This window comes from Zingiber officinale, chromosome 2A (genome assembly GCF_018446385.1).
Source record: "Zingiber officinale cultivar Zhangliang chromosome 2A, Zo_v1.1, whole genome shotgun sequence".
NCBI classification, from domain to species: domain Eukaryota; kingdom Viridiplantae; phylum Streptophyta; class Magnoliopsida; order Zingiberales; family Zingiberaceae; genus Zingiber; species Zingiber officinale.
The window spans coordinates 86,676,215-86,692,362 of record NC_055988.1 but is presented as its reverse complement, the minus strand read 5'-3'; the positions used below and the strand labels follow the sequence as shown (position 1 = coordinate 86,692,362).

At 37.0% G+C, this 16,148-nt stretch overlaps 1 protein-coding gene and 1 pseudogene across 1 annotated transcript; both read right to left on the bottom strand.

Annotated features, from left to right (window-relative positions):
- Window positions 1-3,826: 3,826 nt before the first annotated feature.
- Window positions 3,827-10,806, bottom strand: LOC122041421 (inactive receptor-like serine/threonine-protein kinase At2g40270). Its single transcript, XM_042601095.1, has 9 exons — window positions 10,341-10,806; window positions 10,104-10,239; window positions 8,868-8,939; window positions 7,550-7,693; window positions 7,341-7,442; window positions 6,034-6,290; window positions 5,767-5,957; window positions 5,552-5,684; window positions 3,827-4,565 (listed from the first exon to the last, which is right to left on the bottom strand). The coding sequence occupies exons 1-9, from the start codon at window positions 10,438-10,440 to the stop codon at window positions 4,006-4,008; spliced, it is 1,695 nt and encodes a 564-aa protein (XP_042457029.1). The 5' UTR covers window positions 10,441-10,806; the 3' UTR covers window positions 3,827-4,005.
- A 2,552-nt stretch (window positions 10,807-13,358) lies between these two features.
- LOC122043778 overlaps window positions 13,359-16,148 on the bottom strand; it is a 69,801-nt pseudogene continuing 67,011 nt past the window's right edge.

The window sequence follows — 16,148 nt, the reverse complement described above, 5'->3', positions numbered from 1 at the left end:
ATTCTGACCATTTAGCATTACCCTTTTAATGAGTAAATCTTGTTGTGCAGAATCTGACCAACTATAATTCTCTATCGTCCAATCATAATACATGCATGTAATTAATATATGCATATGATATTACTAAAATACTCTTGTACATGCATGCATGCATGAATTCTAGCTGGCCAGATTCTGGCCATTTAGCATTACCCTTTTAATGAGTAAATCTTGTTGGTCAGAATCTGTCCAGCTAGAATTCTCTATCGTCCAATCATAATACATGCATGTACATGCATGTAATTAATATATGCATATGATATTACTAAAATACCCTTGTACATGCATGCATACATGAATTCTAGCTGGCTAGATTCTGGCCATTTAGCATTACCCTTTTAATGAGTAAATCTTGTTGGTCAGAATCTGACCAGCTAGAATTCTCTATCGTCCAATCATAATACATGCATGTACATGCATGTAATTAATATATGCATATGATATTACTAAAATACCCTTGTACATGCATGCATACATGAATTCTAGCTGGCCAGATTCTGGCCATTTAGCATTACCCTTTTAATGAGTAAATCTTGTTGGCCAGAATCTGGCCAGCTAGAATTCTCTATCGTCCAATCATAATACATGCATGTAATTAATATATGCATATGATATTACTAAAATACCTTTGTACATGCTTGCATGCATGAATTCTAGTGGCCAGATTCTGGTCATTTAGCATTACCCTTTTAATGAGTAAATCTTGTTGGCCAAAATCTGGCCAGTAAGAATTCTCTTTCGTCCAATCATAATACATGCATGTAATTAATATATGCATATGATATTACTAAAATACCCTTGTACATGCATGCATGCATGAATTCTAGCTGGCCAGATTCTGGTCATTTAACATTACCCTTTTAATGAGTAAATCTTGTTGGCGAGAATCTGCCAGCTAGAATTCTCTATCGTTCAATCATAATATATGCATGTAATTAATATATACATATGATATTACTAAAATACCCTTGTACATGTATGCATGCATGAATTCTAGCTGGCCAGATTCTGGCCTTACCCTTTTAATGAGTAAATTTTGTTGGCCAGAATCTTGCCAGCTAGAATTCTCTATCGTTCAATCATAATACATGCATATACATGCATGTAATTAATATATGCATATGATATTACTAAAATGTCCTTGTATATGCATGCATGCATGAATTCTAGATGGCCAGATTCTGGTCATTTAGCATTACCCTTTTAATGAGTAAATCTTGTTGGCCAGAATCTGGCCAGCTAGAATTCTCTATCGTCCAATCATAATACATGCATGTACATACATGTAATTAATATATGCATATGATATTACTAAAATACCCTTGTACATGCATGCATGCATGAATTCTAGCTGGCCAGATTCTGACCATTTAGCATTACCCTTTTAATGAGTAAATCTTGTTGGCCAGAATCTGGCCAACTAGAATTCTCTATCGTCCAATCATAATACATGCATGTACATGCATGTAATTAATATATGCATATGATATTACTAAAATACCCTTGTACATGCATGCATGCATGTATGAATTCTAGCTGGTCAGATTCTGACCATTTAGCATTACCCTTTTAATGAGTAAATCTTGTTGGCCAGAATCTGGCCAGTTAGAAATCTCTATCGTCCAATCATAATACATGCATGCACATGCATGTAATTAATATATGCATATGATATTACTAAAATACCCTTGTACATGCATGCATGCATGAATTCTAGCTGGCCAGATTCTGACCATTTAGCATTACCCTTTTAATGAGTAAATCTTGTTGGCCAGAATCTGGCCAACTAGAATTCTCTATCGTCCAATCATAATACATGCATGTACATGCATGTAATTAATATATGCATATGATATTACTAAAATACCCTTGTACATGCATGCATGAATTCTAGCTGGCCAGATTCTGGCCATTTAGCATTACCCTTTTAATGAGTAAATCTTGTTGGCTAGAATCTGGCCAGTTAGAATTCTCTATCGTCCAATCATAATACATGCATGTAATTAATATATGCATATGATATTACTAAAATACCCTTGTACATGCATGCATGCATGAATTCTAGCTGGCCAGATTCTGACCATTTAGCATTACCCTTTTAATGAGTAAATCTTGTTGGCCAGAATCTGGCCAGCTAGAATTCTCTATCGTCCAATCATAATATATGCATGTAATTAATATATGCATATGATATTACTAAAATACCCTTGTACATGCATGCATGCATGAATTCTAGCTAGTTAGATTCTGACCATTTAGCATTACCCATTTTTAATATCAAATAATGTATAAGATATCCTCTGCCTTCCCCTTCTGGCTGTCCGTCTCTTTTAGCATGACTATTGCATGTATTTGAATCACGTGTGATTTATCTTCCCGAAGTGTGTCCGAACCAACAGTGATGGCTGGTGCCTAAACATAAATACCACACTGTAGCATGGTTCATCTTCTTTATCAAACGTATGGTGTAGCAACTTAACGTGTTTCCGATATTGTAGCACTATGCCATAGTCGATTTCTCTTCCTGACGTGAGTCTGAACCAACACCGACGACCGACAAATGTGCATCTTCTTTGTCAAACCGAAACCTAAACACCATAGTACAGCATGATTCAACAACTCAATGTGCATGACTAACCTTAGGGAGGTCAAGGTGAGGCTGGTGCACAGGGCTCCACCTCGGGTAGGGCCCATTTCTATTAGTAAAAAGAAATATTAGTATTTATTGAATAAAAAAATAATTTAAAAAAATCTAATTATAAAATCTAAATCGGGTAGGGCCCATTTCTATTAGTAAAAAGAAATATTAGTATTTATTGAATAAAAAATTAATTAAAAAAAATCTAATTATAAAATCTAAAATGATCGTAGATTTCTTTTTATAAAAGTGTCAATAATAAAAGAGAGAAATACCCATGGGAGGGAGTTCGATCATATTTTTTTTCCTCTATTTTTTTCTATTTCTTCCTAAACTCTAAATTCACTTTTGTTCCTGTCTCATACTCAAACTCTTCGCTTTTGTCCACTTTGACAGCCATCGACAGCCACCTTCCTAGTTCCCACATTGTGATTTCCAGTGTCGTCGTCGTTGCATCGTTGCGTCACCACCGATGCTCGCTGACAATACACACGCGCTTAGACCCTTCAAGGCTTCAATTTAGGCAGAATTTCCTTGTTTGATTCATGTTGATTTAGCGTGGTGTATGACTAAATGAAAAATAATTTTAGAATACTAATTTAGTCTGTTTGATCTCTTTTTATTATGATAAAATTCTTATTCTGATAATAAAATTATTTTTATAGCATCAATTTTATTATTACCCATCAAAATCTAGGGCTAACCTTGTCAATGTGCTTCCTTCGTTGCAGTACGGTGCAACAACTCAACAAAGACAAACGACCCTCCCCTTTGGACCATCGAAGTCCTAACTGGTGAAATGCAACTTTCCTCCTCGCCATCTCCAATTGCAACGATCGAGTGAGGTATGTTATTTATTTGGATCAGTGCTCAAAGCTAGGTATGTTATTTATTTGGATGCTCAAAGCTTCCTGCCGTCTGAATCATCCTTATAAATGAAGTTTGCACTTTAGTTTAGTGTAAATCAATGTTCCCACAGCTCCAAAACTTTCCATACTGTTCCAACAACTACAAGCATTCAAGAAAAATTCCAAAACACTGGTAATATTTAAAATCCTACCGAGAGAAACTTTTCACATCCATCTAGAGATATGTCTTCTACAATATTTTAGTTATCCTTTTTCCCTTTTTATATATTAGTATTATGAATTTGTAGGAGGAATAATATTTTCAACGAAGTCCCCAGTAGTTGAGTTCTTCAGCACCTTATATACGACAATGCAACATAAGTCCCTTGTAGTTGAGAATTGAGACCGACTTGTTCTCGACATGCTTTTTATATCGAGGAATCGAATCAGCTACAATTGAGCAATGTCGCTAACTGAACTTCAAGAAACAATTTGTAGTTCTGCCCACCACAATGGTGAAAGCTTTGGGCAAGCGGCATCTGGTGGAATCGCTGTGATCAGCCTCATTTGGGAAGCTACTTCCGTCATGGTAGCTTGCTTTTCTGGATCATCAATGATGCAGGACCTAATGATCTCTGTCAGTCCGATGATATCTTCCTCAGGCACCGAGTTGAGGGTCTCGTCAACCATATCTTTGATCGACCGACTCCCATTCAAATAGCTCGAAGCCCAGAGCACAAGCAAGCCATCATCTTCCGAGTATGGAAGCCTTCCCGAAATGATCTCCAGGAGAACTATCCCGAACTTGTAAACGATGATGCTTTCGTTTGATCCTTCAGATGCCTCGTCTGCATCCGGTTGCTTATTCCAGAACTCAAGATCAGAAACCTTGGCTGCATAATCTTCAGTGAGGTAGATGGAAGAGGAGTTCAAGTTTTGGAGGATTGGACAGTTAAGTTGCATCATTTGCTCGAGACAGTACGCGACGCCTGCAGCTATGCGTAATCGCACACTCCAGTTCAATTGCTCTACTTCCTTAACTGCAAGACCAAAGAATCATATGAATCAGTCTCTAGAACCAGTCTTAATTGCAAGGCCAAGCAATATTTATATGAATCAGTAGTTAAACCATAAAAAATCTTAGTTGAAACTAGATGACAACGAACAAAAGTTTGTTTTGAGGTATGACATCTGGAAATTTTTGCTGCTTGTGTTAAAATGCGACATGAAAGAAAAGGTGGAAATTTTCACTGAAAAAGCCTTTGTTCCTAAAAGTTTAGACAAAACAAAACCAAAATACCCTGCTTTGGCTTTTTGGTATCAGATAGCTCCAGTGATTTGCTTCATTGTTCTTCTAAATGAACTGATCGAAAAACTAGTTCTTCAAAGCGTTATAGCATATGAGCAAGGTCTGAAGAATTATTGCAGACCAGGGTTTTGGTCCCAGGCTAGAATGATGCAGTGTCAAAATTGTGTTGAGCTGCTCGAGACACCAAGGATGAAGGACTCAGGGAGCAGGAGGAAGACAAGAAGAGGAAGCATATCCGTAGGAAGAGGAAAAAGGGAGATGAGGAAGATATTGGACTTGCAGAAGGTCCCTTATTGTGGCTTACCTCATTTCAGAAGTCGCAAGTTAAAGCCCCCATCATGCTTGTAGAAGCCTGGTCCCCAAGGTCATTCATGGAAACCTGGCACTCAGCGAAGCTCAATTGTGCTTGTTCACAGAAGGTCTATTGCACCACTCATGGAAGTCTGCCCCTCGCTTTGTATGAGGGATTTGAACTGATTTCATGTGCGAAGTATGGGCCTTTTTTGTATTGAAGGATTCAAACTTGTTTCACGAGCCAATTGGCGGACAAATGATAAGTTTCACCAATGTCAATTGGCACAAAACAGTTTGCAAAACCATGCAATAGAGGACTACAGGAATAAGATGTTTTATGAATGGCACAGATTAATCGCAACGACGCAAGACATCTACTAGGCAGCCAAAATTTGCAGGTTGCATAATTTCTTAGGTACTCACTGTGCAAATGCTCAAAAAGTGTCCCATTTGGTGCATACTCAAATACCAGCATTCTGGTAAATGGCTCATTTTCATTGCAATGGCCAAGAAGGTTCATGAAGTTGTTGTGATTGAAGTTGGACAACACCGATACCTGTAGGCAAAACATAGGAAGGTCAGAGCAAGAAGAACGCATACCAATATATGAACAGAAAAACAATATAACTACTCTGGACCTTCTTCCTGAATTGAGTTTCATCTCGTGCTAACCAATCTTTTGTGTATGCGATAAGAGTGGATGTAACTGCTACTTCAACTCCACTTGAAAGTGTCCCCTTGTATAGTGTAAAATTTGAAAAGGATCCGACAATATTGCAAAAATCCTCACAAGCTGCTTCAAGTTCTGACCGTTTAAATACGAGGAGTCCTGCCATGAAAGCACATATTACTGAATGCAGCAAACAAGTAGCTGAAAATCCACACAGCATTTGATATAAACATACTTCTCCCAGGAGGTTTTGAGCCTTTTGTCGATAGACCAGTTAATGGCATCACAACAACCTTTTTGGCACGGTTGGAGTACCAATATATCAGAAAAGCGACAATCAGAAAACAAACTGATCCTGCAGTCGACAGAAGGATAACCACATGAGTTTTTGAACGGGACTGGTGGGGTGGCGGAAGAGGTGAAGACGGTGGACGATTTGGTGATTGAGCTAGTTCTCTTGCCAAAAGCCTCCAGTTTCTTGGATTCACTTCTCTACAATAGATTGATAAAATTGTTACGGTCTAGTAATGTATTTGAAAGTTATCTACTTCAAAGGTTTCTTTCCTGTGCTGTTTTTGTCTTTGTTATGCACAGAACTCACTACTGTTGTAAATATTTTCTTTTTATTACTAAAACATTAAACTAAAAAAGGCCAAGCCTGGCAGGCCTTCCCCGTGAGAAAGTTCTATCAGAATCTCCTTCAACACATCATTACATGGTTATCAAGTTCATACAGATTACCTTATTTAACAAAAAAAAAAATCATGCCATGTGCCCATGTGAATTGCTACTAATTCATGATGACCGACATTCTTATAAACATCTGGGCGCATTCATATTACCCTGAGTCATTCTCGTTATAGATGTTGGTTGTCTCAATATTGAACATTTTTGTTATCAATACTAATAGCTGGTATTTCCAACCATTGTGCAACTAATTGAATCTAGACTGAATCTGTTCTGACAACGTAATTAATAAATGTAAGCATCATGTCAGCAGTGTTAATGCATGCTCCTTTACAGGCGACTATCAATAAAGTATGAATAATCATTATAAAATTCTTTCATCCTTTCTATACATAGGTGACTACCTTCCCTCTATATTGAACTCTTGATTAAAACAGACTAGTGGGTTTTCTTTCAGTTTATATGGAACAAATGTGCAAGCCTTATTTTTCGTGTAGAGCCAAGCATTCTTGTTGAACATCAAAAGGCCCCTCAAGAGGTGCAAGACTGACAGACCGAAGGGAGTAAGGTGCCCCACTTATAATATCTGAATATTGGAACGGTCAAATAATATAAGATTCTACAAAATCAATTAAATTATTGTTTACTTTTATGAAGAAAGTATTAAACTATTGTATGATAGACAGAAAACTTAGCTGATAGCACAAACGGATTATATAATTCCAGACAAAAGGTTTAGAGCATGACCTTTTAATTCTCCAAAAGATAAGATGTAATAAAAAGGAAACTCAAGTGCAAAGGGAAAAAACAAAATTTAGCAGGATAAAAACCTTTAATGATATAAGAAATTATTACCTATTTGGTGGCAAAGTTTCTTTGTCATCCTGAACTGGGAGAGTCTTGTGCTTATGCATTACAGGCGATAAGTTAGTAGCAAATTCATTGCCTCCTAGGATGCTGCATTTAAGCATGTTCAAGATTGAGCTATAGTTATTTTATTTTATTTAAAAAAAAACAGAGAAGTAAAATCAGTGGTGAAGTCATATACCATATTGTTTACTTACAGTATTTTGAGAGATACAATATCTCCAAGATCAGGTGGAAGTGGCCCACTAAATTTATTGTGTCCTAAATCCAGTACCTCCAGCTTTTGCAATTGCCCAATGCCAACAGGAACAACTCCATAGAAGGAATTGTTATGAAAAATTCTACACAAGGAAAAACATACGATGATTTTCTGAACACTAACTCCTTCTTTCTATAAGAGCTGCACTCGAGTATAGCTTTGAAGTTAATAGACAAGGTGGATGCAATTAGTCAATCTACTTTTTGGTTTCCCATATCAAAAGTTGCACTTAAGCCTCTTTATTATTACACTTCTGCTACTGAAGGGCTGTTTACTTGAAGAGAAATGGAAAGTGAGAAAATGAGGATATAAAAGTTAGTTGAATAAGGAAATAATAAACAACTTAATGCTCTGTGTTTCCTATAAGTCCCATTTCTCTCCAAAAAAACAAGCCTTGAGTTTCCTTTTGTCTGGACCTTATCACTCGTGATGCACTTGATCTTTGCACCATGGATTACTCTATTCATAAAACGGTTCCTCATTGTTGAATTGTCATAGAACTTTAACATAAAAAATTTCAACACCAGCCCGTCAGAGGATTATGACTATACTGATTTCAAAAAGGCTTTTGATTATGTTAACAGGGCGAATATATTTCATGTTCTTTCACTACTTTATTTCTTACCAAAATTGATCATGTGTTTGAAATACATTGTCACAACTAAGATTTCACTGGTATCGGCAAATAACACTCTAGGGCTTCTGGTTCAAGTGTCCAAAAGGCTTACACCACCATGAACATTGTCACAAGTAGTACTTCACTGGTTAAATGGCACCCTAGAGCTCCTGGTTCAAGTGTAGAAGATGCTTACACCAAGATGAACATCGTCACAACTAGGACTTCACTGGTATTGGTAAATGACACTCTAGGCTCCTGGTTCAAGTGTAGAAGAGGCTTACACCAAGATAATTCATTGTCTCCCATGTTATTTATATTGTTATTCATGTACATGCCACCCATTCTTCTTACATTTGTAAATCCATGAAACTAAACCAAGAAGACAGTATTAAAGATTGGAAACCATCTTGCATAGTTGAATTTGCATAAAATATAGGATGATTTAAACATTTTCATGGCAATAAAGGTATTACAAGGTAAACTGGAAGAATTATTATGAATAGACAATTTCTACAATCAAACTTTCTGATCACACTCTTGAATGAGCTACATAATTTATTATAGGAAAGAAAACGTTACCAAGAAAAATCATATCAGTTAAACAATTTGTAAGGAAGAATAAGTTAACAATGCTTACAAGGCATTCAAGTGTTTGAGTTTGTTGATATCTGGTGATAGTGTACCCTTAAGAGAATGATCCTTCAAGTTCCTAGAAAGAAAAAGACAAAAAAATTTATAGATGGCATTCAATTAAAACTGGACTAATGAGCACTATTTAAGGAAAATGATTAAAATAAATCGACCAAAAAAGTTCACTTATTCATTAAAGACTGAAGCAGATTTTAGTTGAATAAGTGCCATATCATAAGACCAAAGCAGATGCCTCAAGTCAACAGCAGCATCAGCAGAAGTGACAAATATAGGTTTGAGTTAATATGTGAAAAAGCATGTAGTAAAATTATGGTATGCAATTTAAAATTCCATATATTCCTTAAGAGTTATCTAACCGCCTCAAGTGATTTATATCCTCCTGATACAGTAGGATACATTGAATTCACTAGCTGAACAAAAGTTCATCGACACTTTCCTAGATGTGAAGAATGTAATAATTAGCATAGCACCTTCAGGATTTAGACATAATTAGTAAAATAGTTGGCAGCCAAGGAGGCATTTGTAACAGATTTCCTTGTTAAAAGTATTGTAGTGGAGTTATTCCCACGTGAATTCAAGGAGGTACGAGTAATGACTGCTGTACGGAAAATCAAACAAAGGATCAACAAGTGGAACATGATTGGGTATTTGATTGTTCAAATCACCCCTTCATCTCAATGTTATTGTTACCAAAATATACCTGTACAATTGGGGGTTTAGAAGGAGGTTTGGTGAAGATCACAGAAAACTGTACATCGGATGCAACCAAACACTAAATATTTCCAAAAAAAAAAGAAAAGAGTGGGTATGACTTATGAGCCTAACAATAGGGAGAAATAATCATATTTAATATAGAAAATACAGAGCAGGTATCTATGTTTTTGTACAATGGATATGGAGGAGCAGGTATGAACCTTGTGAGGAGTCTTGGTTCAAGATACTAAAACATTCAAATCATTTCTCAATCCAACAATATATATATATATATATATGTTAGAACGATGTTGAAATGGTACAGAGAAGCGAGAAATGTAATTTTGGAGGTAATATTCTTCCATTAAAATTATTTTGTTGGTATTTAACTAATGGAAGGAGTACTTTATTGGCAGGAAGACCAATAAAGCAAAATGAAAAAGTCGATGAATCAACCACTCACTTATCGCAAGTAAATCCAACCAAAAACAACTAAATCAAAGTTGAAATTAAAGCCAAAATCACTCACAGAACCAAGACTCTGCCATCAGCGGAGCACTGAACCCCAAACCAAGAGCAAGAATCAACTTTATCCTCATCCCAATTCGCTAAGGCACCATAAGGATCAACCTCTACTCTCCCTTTGAATGCTAGAAGAGCCCTCCCTATATTTAAGACACCAAGGACAAAAAATCATCATATATTCCAATCCGTTAACCAACTCAAATCAAACATATATCGATTAAGATAAACTAAAATCGCATGCCTTCATCGTTGAGGGAATCACAAAACTCCCACCACAGACACGTCAACCAAATCCACAAAAACGAGGAGACGACGACTTCAAGCCCTCCCCCTTTCCTCATCTGCGCCTCTCTTTCCCTTATCCCTCCCTACAACAAGTGATCGAACTCCACTTCGGAAGGCGCTTTACCCACAGATCGCAGCTTTTCCTACTCCAATCCCAAAACAAGGCTCAAAAACAGATATTTGCATGGTAATTCAGGTATCCGAAGTGAAAGCGAGAGGTTTTAGAAAGCGATAAGGTTGGAATCACTTGAAGCTGCGTGGGCACACGGGAATATACTGCGGGGGAGGCTGCTGCGTGGGCGATGTTGACGGCGGAGGAGGAATTGGGAGGGGTGCGGAGAAATAAAGATTGATCTTCGGTTGACGAAACGTGTTGTTAATCGACTGTTTCGGTGTTTTCTAGTCGCCAAAGCAAACTAAGTAACCTTCTCGCAATGCATACTGCTAATAGGCCTCAGATAGAATTTTTACCTTATAGGCCATTTATTTATATTTATTTAGCTGTCGTACTGCATAGTTACTTATTTTACCCACCACCTCAGAGCTAACCTTCGTTTTTTAAACACCTTATTTTATTCATAATTAAATAAATTTATAATTCTGTCACATCAACATTTTATTAAATAACACTATAACTTATCAAACCCTAAAAGTGATTCCATGATTTAATATTTTTATATAAACTGAAAGTACATAAACTTAAGGGGTTAAAATGACATTTCAACTATTTTACTATTTAAAAATGATATTTTGGAATAAGAGGGTTGGAGAGGTAGCAGTTGGTTTACTGGGTCTGATGGGCAGGTAGAGAGGAAAAGAAAGAAGAAAAAACTGAGCATTCTTCATTTATTCTAAAGATCAAATTGGATCCATCAGTTTTTAATTGATTTAATTGAAAATTAAAGATTGATCTGCTCTAATTAATGTATTGAGAAGATTTTAAGCTCTCATGAACTAGTAGATTCATTCATTTATCAAACTAATGTTGATAGAAGTACTAGAGCAATCAAAAACATTGTGAATGTTTTGTCTATTTCGATTGAAATGTATCGAGTTTAGATGGGATCATTGTGCCTTGCTTGATCTAATTTCACATTTCCAAGTAAACTAGATGTTCTACTAATTGATCTAGTTCCATAGATATCGACAATTCACTTGATATAATAATTTTTTAGACGAAACAAATTAAGGATATTTCAATTAAGATAGAAAAGATGAATATCTAATAAGTCTCAAACATATGCATTAGTGGGACTTAAATTTAAAACAATTCGTAAATTATAGTGATTTTTTTTGGATTGATCTTTTAAATGGTTGATGAAATGGAAAGGAGAGGTGAAATGGATTTGGTGAAGTTACAGTCAACATTGACTTGTCTTTGATTAATCTTCGTAGAACTACTTCACCATCAAAATAGACTTAAATACTTCATATTGTTTGCCAAATAAATATCCTTTATTTCCCTGTCTAATTGACTAAAATGCATGTATACCGAGATTCATTAAATGAGATTAACTAAAGATAATACTTTCATTTAAGCAATCTTTATCTAAAACACATATTTTTCAAGATTTTATATCATAACTTTAACTAAATCTCTTTCACAAAATAATTCATCCTTTTCCAACACCTTTCCAACTCTCTTCATCAGGTCAGATTTTGTTGGTCTGAGATTCTATTTGTCAAGGAGAAAAATATTATGATCATCCAATAGAAATGATTACGATTTACTCAAATAAACAATTTGAACACATTGATTCTAACAATTGATTGCGGAGTTGATCATTTGGGTATTTCCGATATAAGTGAAAAAGAAATGTTATTTTGATGTTTCTAAGTTACTTTAAACTCCAATATCATGCACAACTAAGCAAAATATCCACCCTAAAGTGTCAGCAAAAACTACTAAAATGGAAAGATCAAATCAACTAACTAGCAAACTTATAGTTTTATGATTGTAAAATTCAGAGAAAGAAATATTGAGAAAGAAATAACGGTGAATTAAAGAAAAATTCCCAATCATAATATTAACTTTGCATGCAATCCCCATGTCCAAAAAATTTTATTTTCACTCCCTGCATGTAAAGTATTACTTGTTTCAACTCCCTCGTGCAAATATTATTACCTAAATTGCCCCTCAATTTTTTAGGTACAAAAAGTCCAAAATTGAATACAAAAAGTCCAAAAACGAGTATAATTCTTCTTAAAGTCATCACTTTATATTAAAATCGAGTATATTTTCTATCAAAATTGTCCCTCTTATTTTTTAGGTATAAAAAGTCTAAAAACAAGTATAATTCCTGATAAATTCAGCACTTTACACTAGAATCCAACAATCTATACTAGGATCGAGTATATTTTCTATCGAAATTAGCCCTCGTATTTTTTGGTACAAATAGTCTAAAAATGAGTATAATTCCTATTAAATTCAGCACATTAAACTAAAATCGAGTATATTTTGAGGTGAAAAAAGAATCGTATTCAATTTGATAGAAAATATACTAGATTCTAATTTAATATACTGAATTTAAGAGGATTTATACTGATTTTTAGACTTTTTGTACCTAAAAATTTCATGGGCAATTAGGTAAATATGTTAGATTGGGGAGTGAAAACAAAGATTTTCATGGATGGGGACTGCATGCAAAGATTTGTTTGCAAATAGGGACTACATGCAAAATTATCCAAGAAATAACCTCGAGGAAATATGTCCCGAGAAATAAATGTTAGGTCGATTTAAATAGCTATGATTTGCTTTAGGAAGCGCCAAGGAGTTGAAGTGAGCACAAACAAGGTTACAGTTCTTGCCTGACCATAGCTATCATGCAAAATAGTCATTTGTCGACAAATCAAAACACCTATAAAAATAATCTTAACTACAAAAGAACATTTACCTTCATAGGATGCTACTGAGAAGTACAATTTGAAATGAATACCATGACTAAATCTGATATGATCAAGCATCTCAAGTTCATTAGGTGGATATTTCGTTAGCGTGCCAGAAACCCTTTTTACCAACAAGGAACTTCTTTTTGTGGAGGGCGGTGAGAGTACAGTATCGAACACATCTTTTTAATCATCACTGCAGTATCCTGAATCACAACCGATCTACCAGGTCTCAGTATTCGATCCATTTCGATAATAACATCTATGATATCACACCTGAAGATAGAATGACATAAGATATAGTCTGAACAAAAGCAAATTGTGTATCAAATGGAGTTTCTCCATACCTCTCTCTAAGATTCTTGAATAGAAATGCTGAATGCAGCAGATCATATGTCCGAGGATAAGTGTTTAAAGATTCACACCTGTCATGATAAATTCCAATAAGTCCTTTATCAAAGATAATCCACAGTGTCTGGATCATCCTTAGGCACAATGTTCATCACCCAAAGAGGTTGGTTAACAAGTGCTGCTGCAAATCTATATTGGATATATGTGAATGGAGGCATGGAACTCCATTGTGAATGAGACTTTAGTCTCATATTGGGAGCTTTAAGGCAAATTAGTTGATTTATATTGATTCACATACTTTGATGATGTGAACAAATACATGGAGAGAGACTCTCTCTCACGCTTGGATTGTACCGAACCAAGTTAACTCATGTGCGAGCACGACCTACGCACGCCGAATGTCGAACCGGTCTGATCGGGGCAAAATTTGTCCAAGTGGAACAACCAACATTTTGCCACATAACCCTTTTGTGCTATTGGTATCTGTTGCATTAAATTGGAGATTAATGCAAAGAGTGAAACACTGGTGTTTCATATCTTGGTGAGTAATGATAATTAATGTTGTTGTTGATTTGAGCTCCTACATAAGGAGGCTGCAATCATATGGTAGAAGGTTACACACGCGAAAAGCTGAAGCTCAATGCTTGGTGGGAATCGCGGTTAGCCGTTATATCCTGGGAAACAGATGGCCCAAGAAAACCTCGAAGTACAGTCGGAGGTGGGGTGAATTTATTTCAAGGAAATTGCGTTCGTCTCAGGCCTCAGTTCATTCAGTTCACTCGTCCGACTGCTTTCTAGGCTTCGCCCTACTGATCGCTTCGCTCTACTGTTCGCCCAGAAACTCGCTCGTCTTCAACTTGCTTGAGAGCAACTCGCTCGGCAGAAGCCTTCCACTCGCTCGGCAGAAGCTTAATCTTCGCTCGATCGGCCTCTTCGCTTGATCGGCCTTAAGCTTCGCTCAGTCGTTCTCTTCGCTCTGTCGAACTCTTCGCTCGGTCGGCCTTAAGCTTCGTTCGGTCGGCCTAAGCCTCAACTTTCAGTCGGCAGTAGCCTTCAGTTCGCTCGTTCGGCCTAAGCCTCAACTTTCGATAGGCAGTAGCCTTCGATTCGCTCGGTCGACCTAAGCCTCTACTTTCGGTCGGCAGAAGCCTTCAATTCACTCAGTCAGCCTTAGCCTATTTCGCTCGGTCGGCAGTAGCCTTCGGTTCGCTCAGTTGGCCTAAGCCTCTACTTTCGGTTGACAGAATCCTTCAATTCACTCAGTCGACCTTAGCCTATTTCACTCGGTCGGCAGCTAACTCGCCCGGTCGCCCGCTGTAGAGCTTGCGTTAAGCAATTGGTAGACGCCAGCTTTTGCTGGTAGCATGAGATTATCAGCTCATGTCATTTCAACAATTAAGCCAATTTAAATTTTATGTAATTTTAAATTCAACTAAGCCCCAAAAATCTCCGGCAACAGATTATTTTTGCTAATAATCTTGAAACATACTGATTCTGTTGAGATGACCACAGAACAGAATGTTAAGGTGCAACAGATTCAACACGTGCAGACCCCCTCCGGCCCGTATATTACTGTGCCAATCAGTCACGGGGAAAAACCAGAGAAGTTCAGTGAACTGAACTTTAAGAGGTGGTAGCAGAAGATGCTTTTCTACTTGCCCACGCTCAATCTGGCTCGGTTCTTGACCGAGGACCCTTCCAAGCGTGCTAAGGATGCTGATGCACAAACCATCAGTGCAGTAGAGGCATGGACTCATTCTGAGTTTCTTTGCCGAAACTACATCCTCAACTGCCTTGCCGACTCACTATACGCTGTGTATAGCATGAAGAGAATGGTTAAGGAGCTGTGAGAGTCCTTGGACAAGAAATACAAGACGGAGGATGCAGGGGCAAGAAGTTTATCGTTGGCTTATTCCTGGACTATAAGATGGTTGATTCCAAAACGGTGATCAGCCAAGTCCAGGAACTTCAGGTGATCTTGCACGAGATCCACTTAGAAGGGATGATTCTTGAGTGAAACCTTCCGGGTGACTACTATTATTGAGAAGCTGCCTCCCGGCTGGAAGGACTTCAAGAACTACCTGAAGCACAAGCGAAAGGAAATAAATGTAGAGGAACTCATTGTTAGACTTAACATCGAACAAGACAACAAGAGTTCAGAGAGGAAATTGTTCTCTCAGGCCACTGTGAAATCCAACATGGTCGAGCACGGTCAAAACTTGAAACTGAAGAATCCCAAATCTTCCAAGATGGGACCTAGAGGAGGCATCATTAAGAAGAAGTTCTCTGGGAAATGCTTCAACTGTGATCGAGTGGGTCACAAATCTTCGAAGTACAGGAAGTCGAAGAAGAAGCAGGAGGCCAACCCAAACGAGAGATCAGAAATGGACGACCTCTGTGTTATGGTCTCTAAGTTGAACCTAGTGGGTTCAAATCCACGGTAATGGTGGATCGATATTGGAGGTACCAGACATGTGTGCTGCAACAAGGAGCTGCTCTACAACTTCGAAGAAATCACTGAGACAAA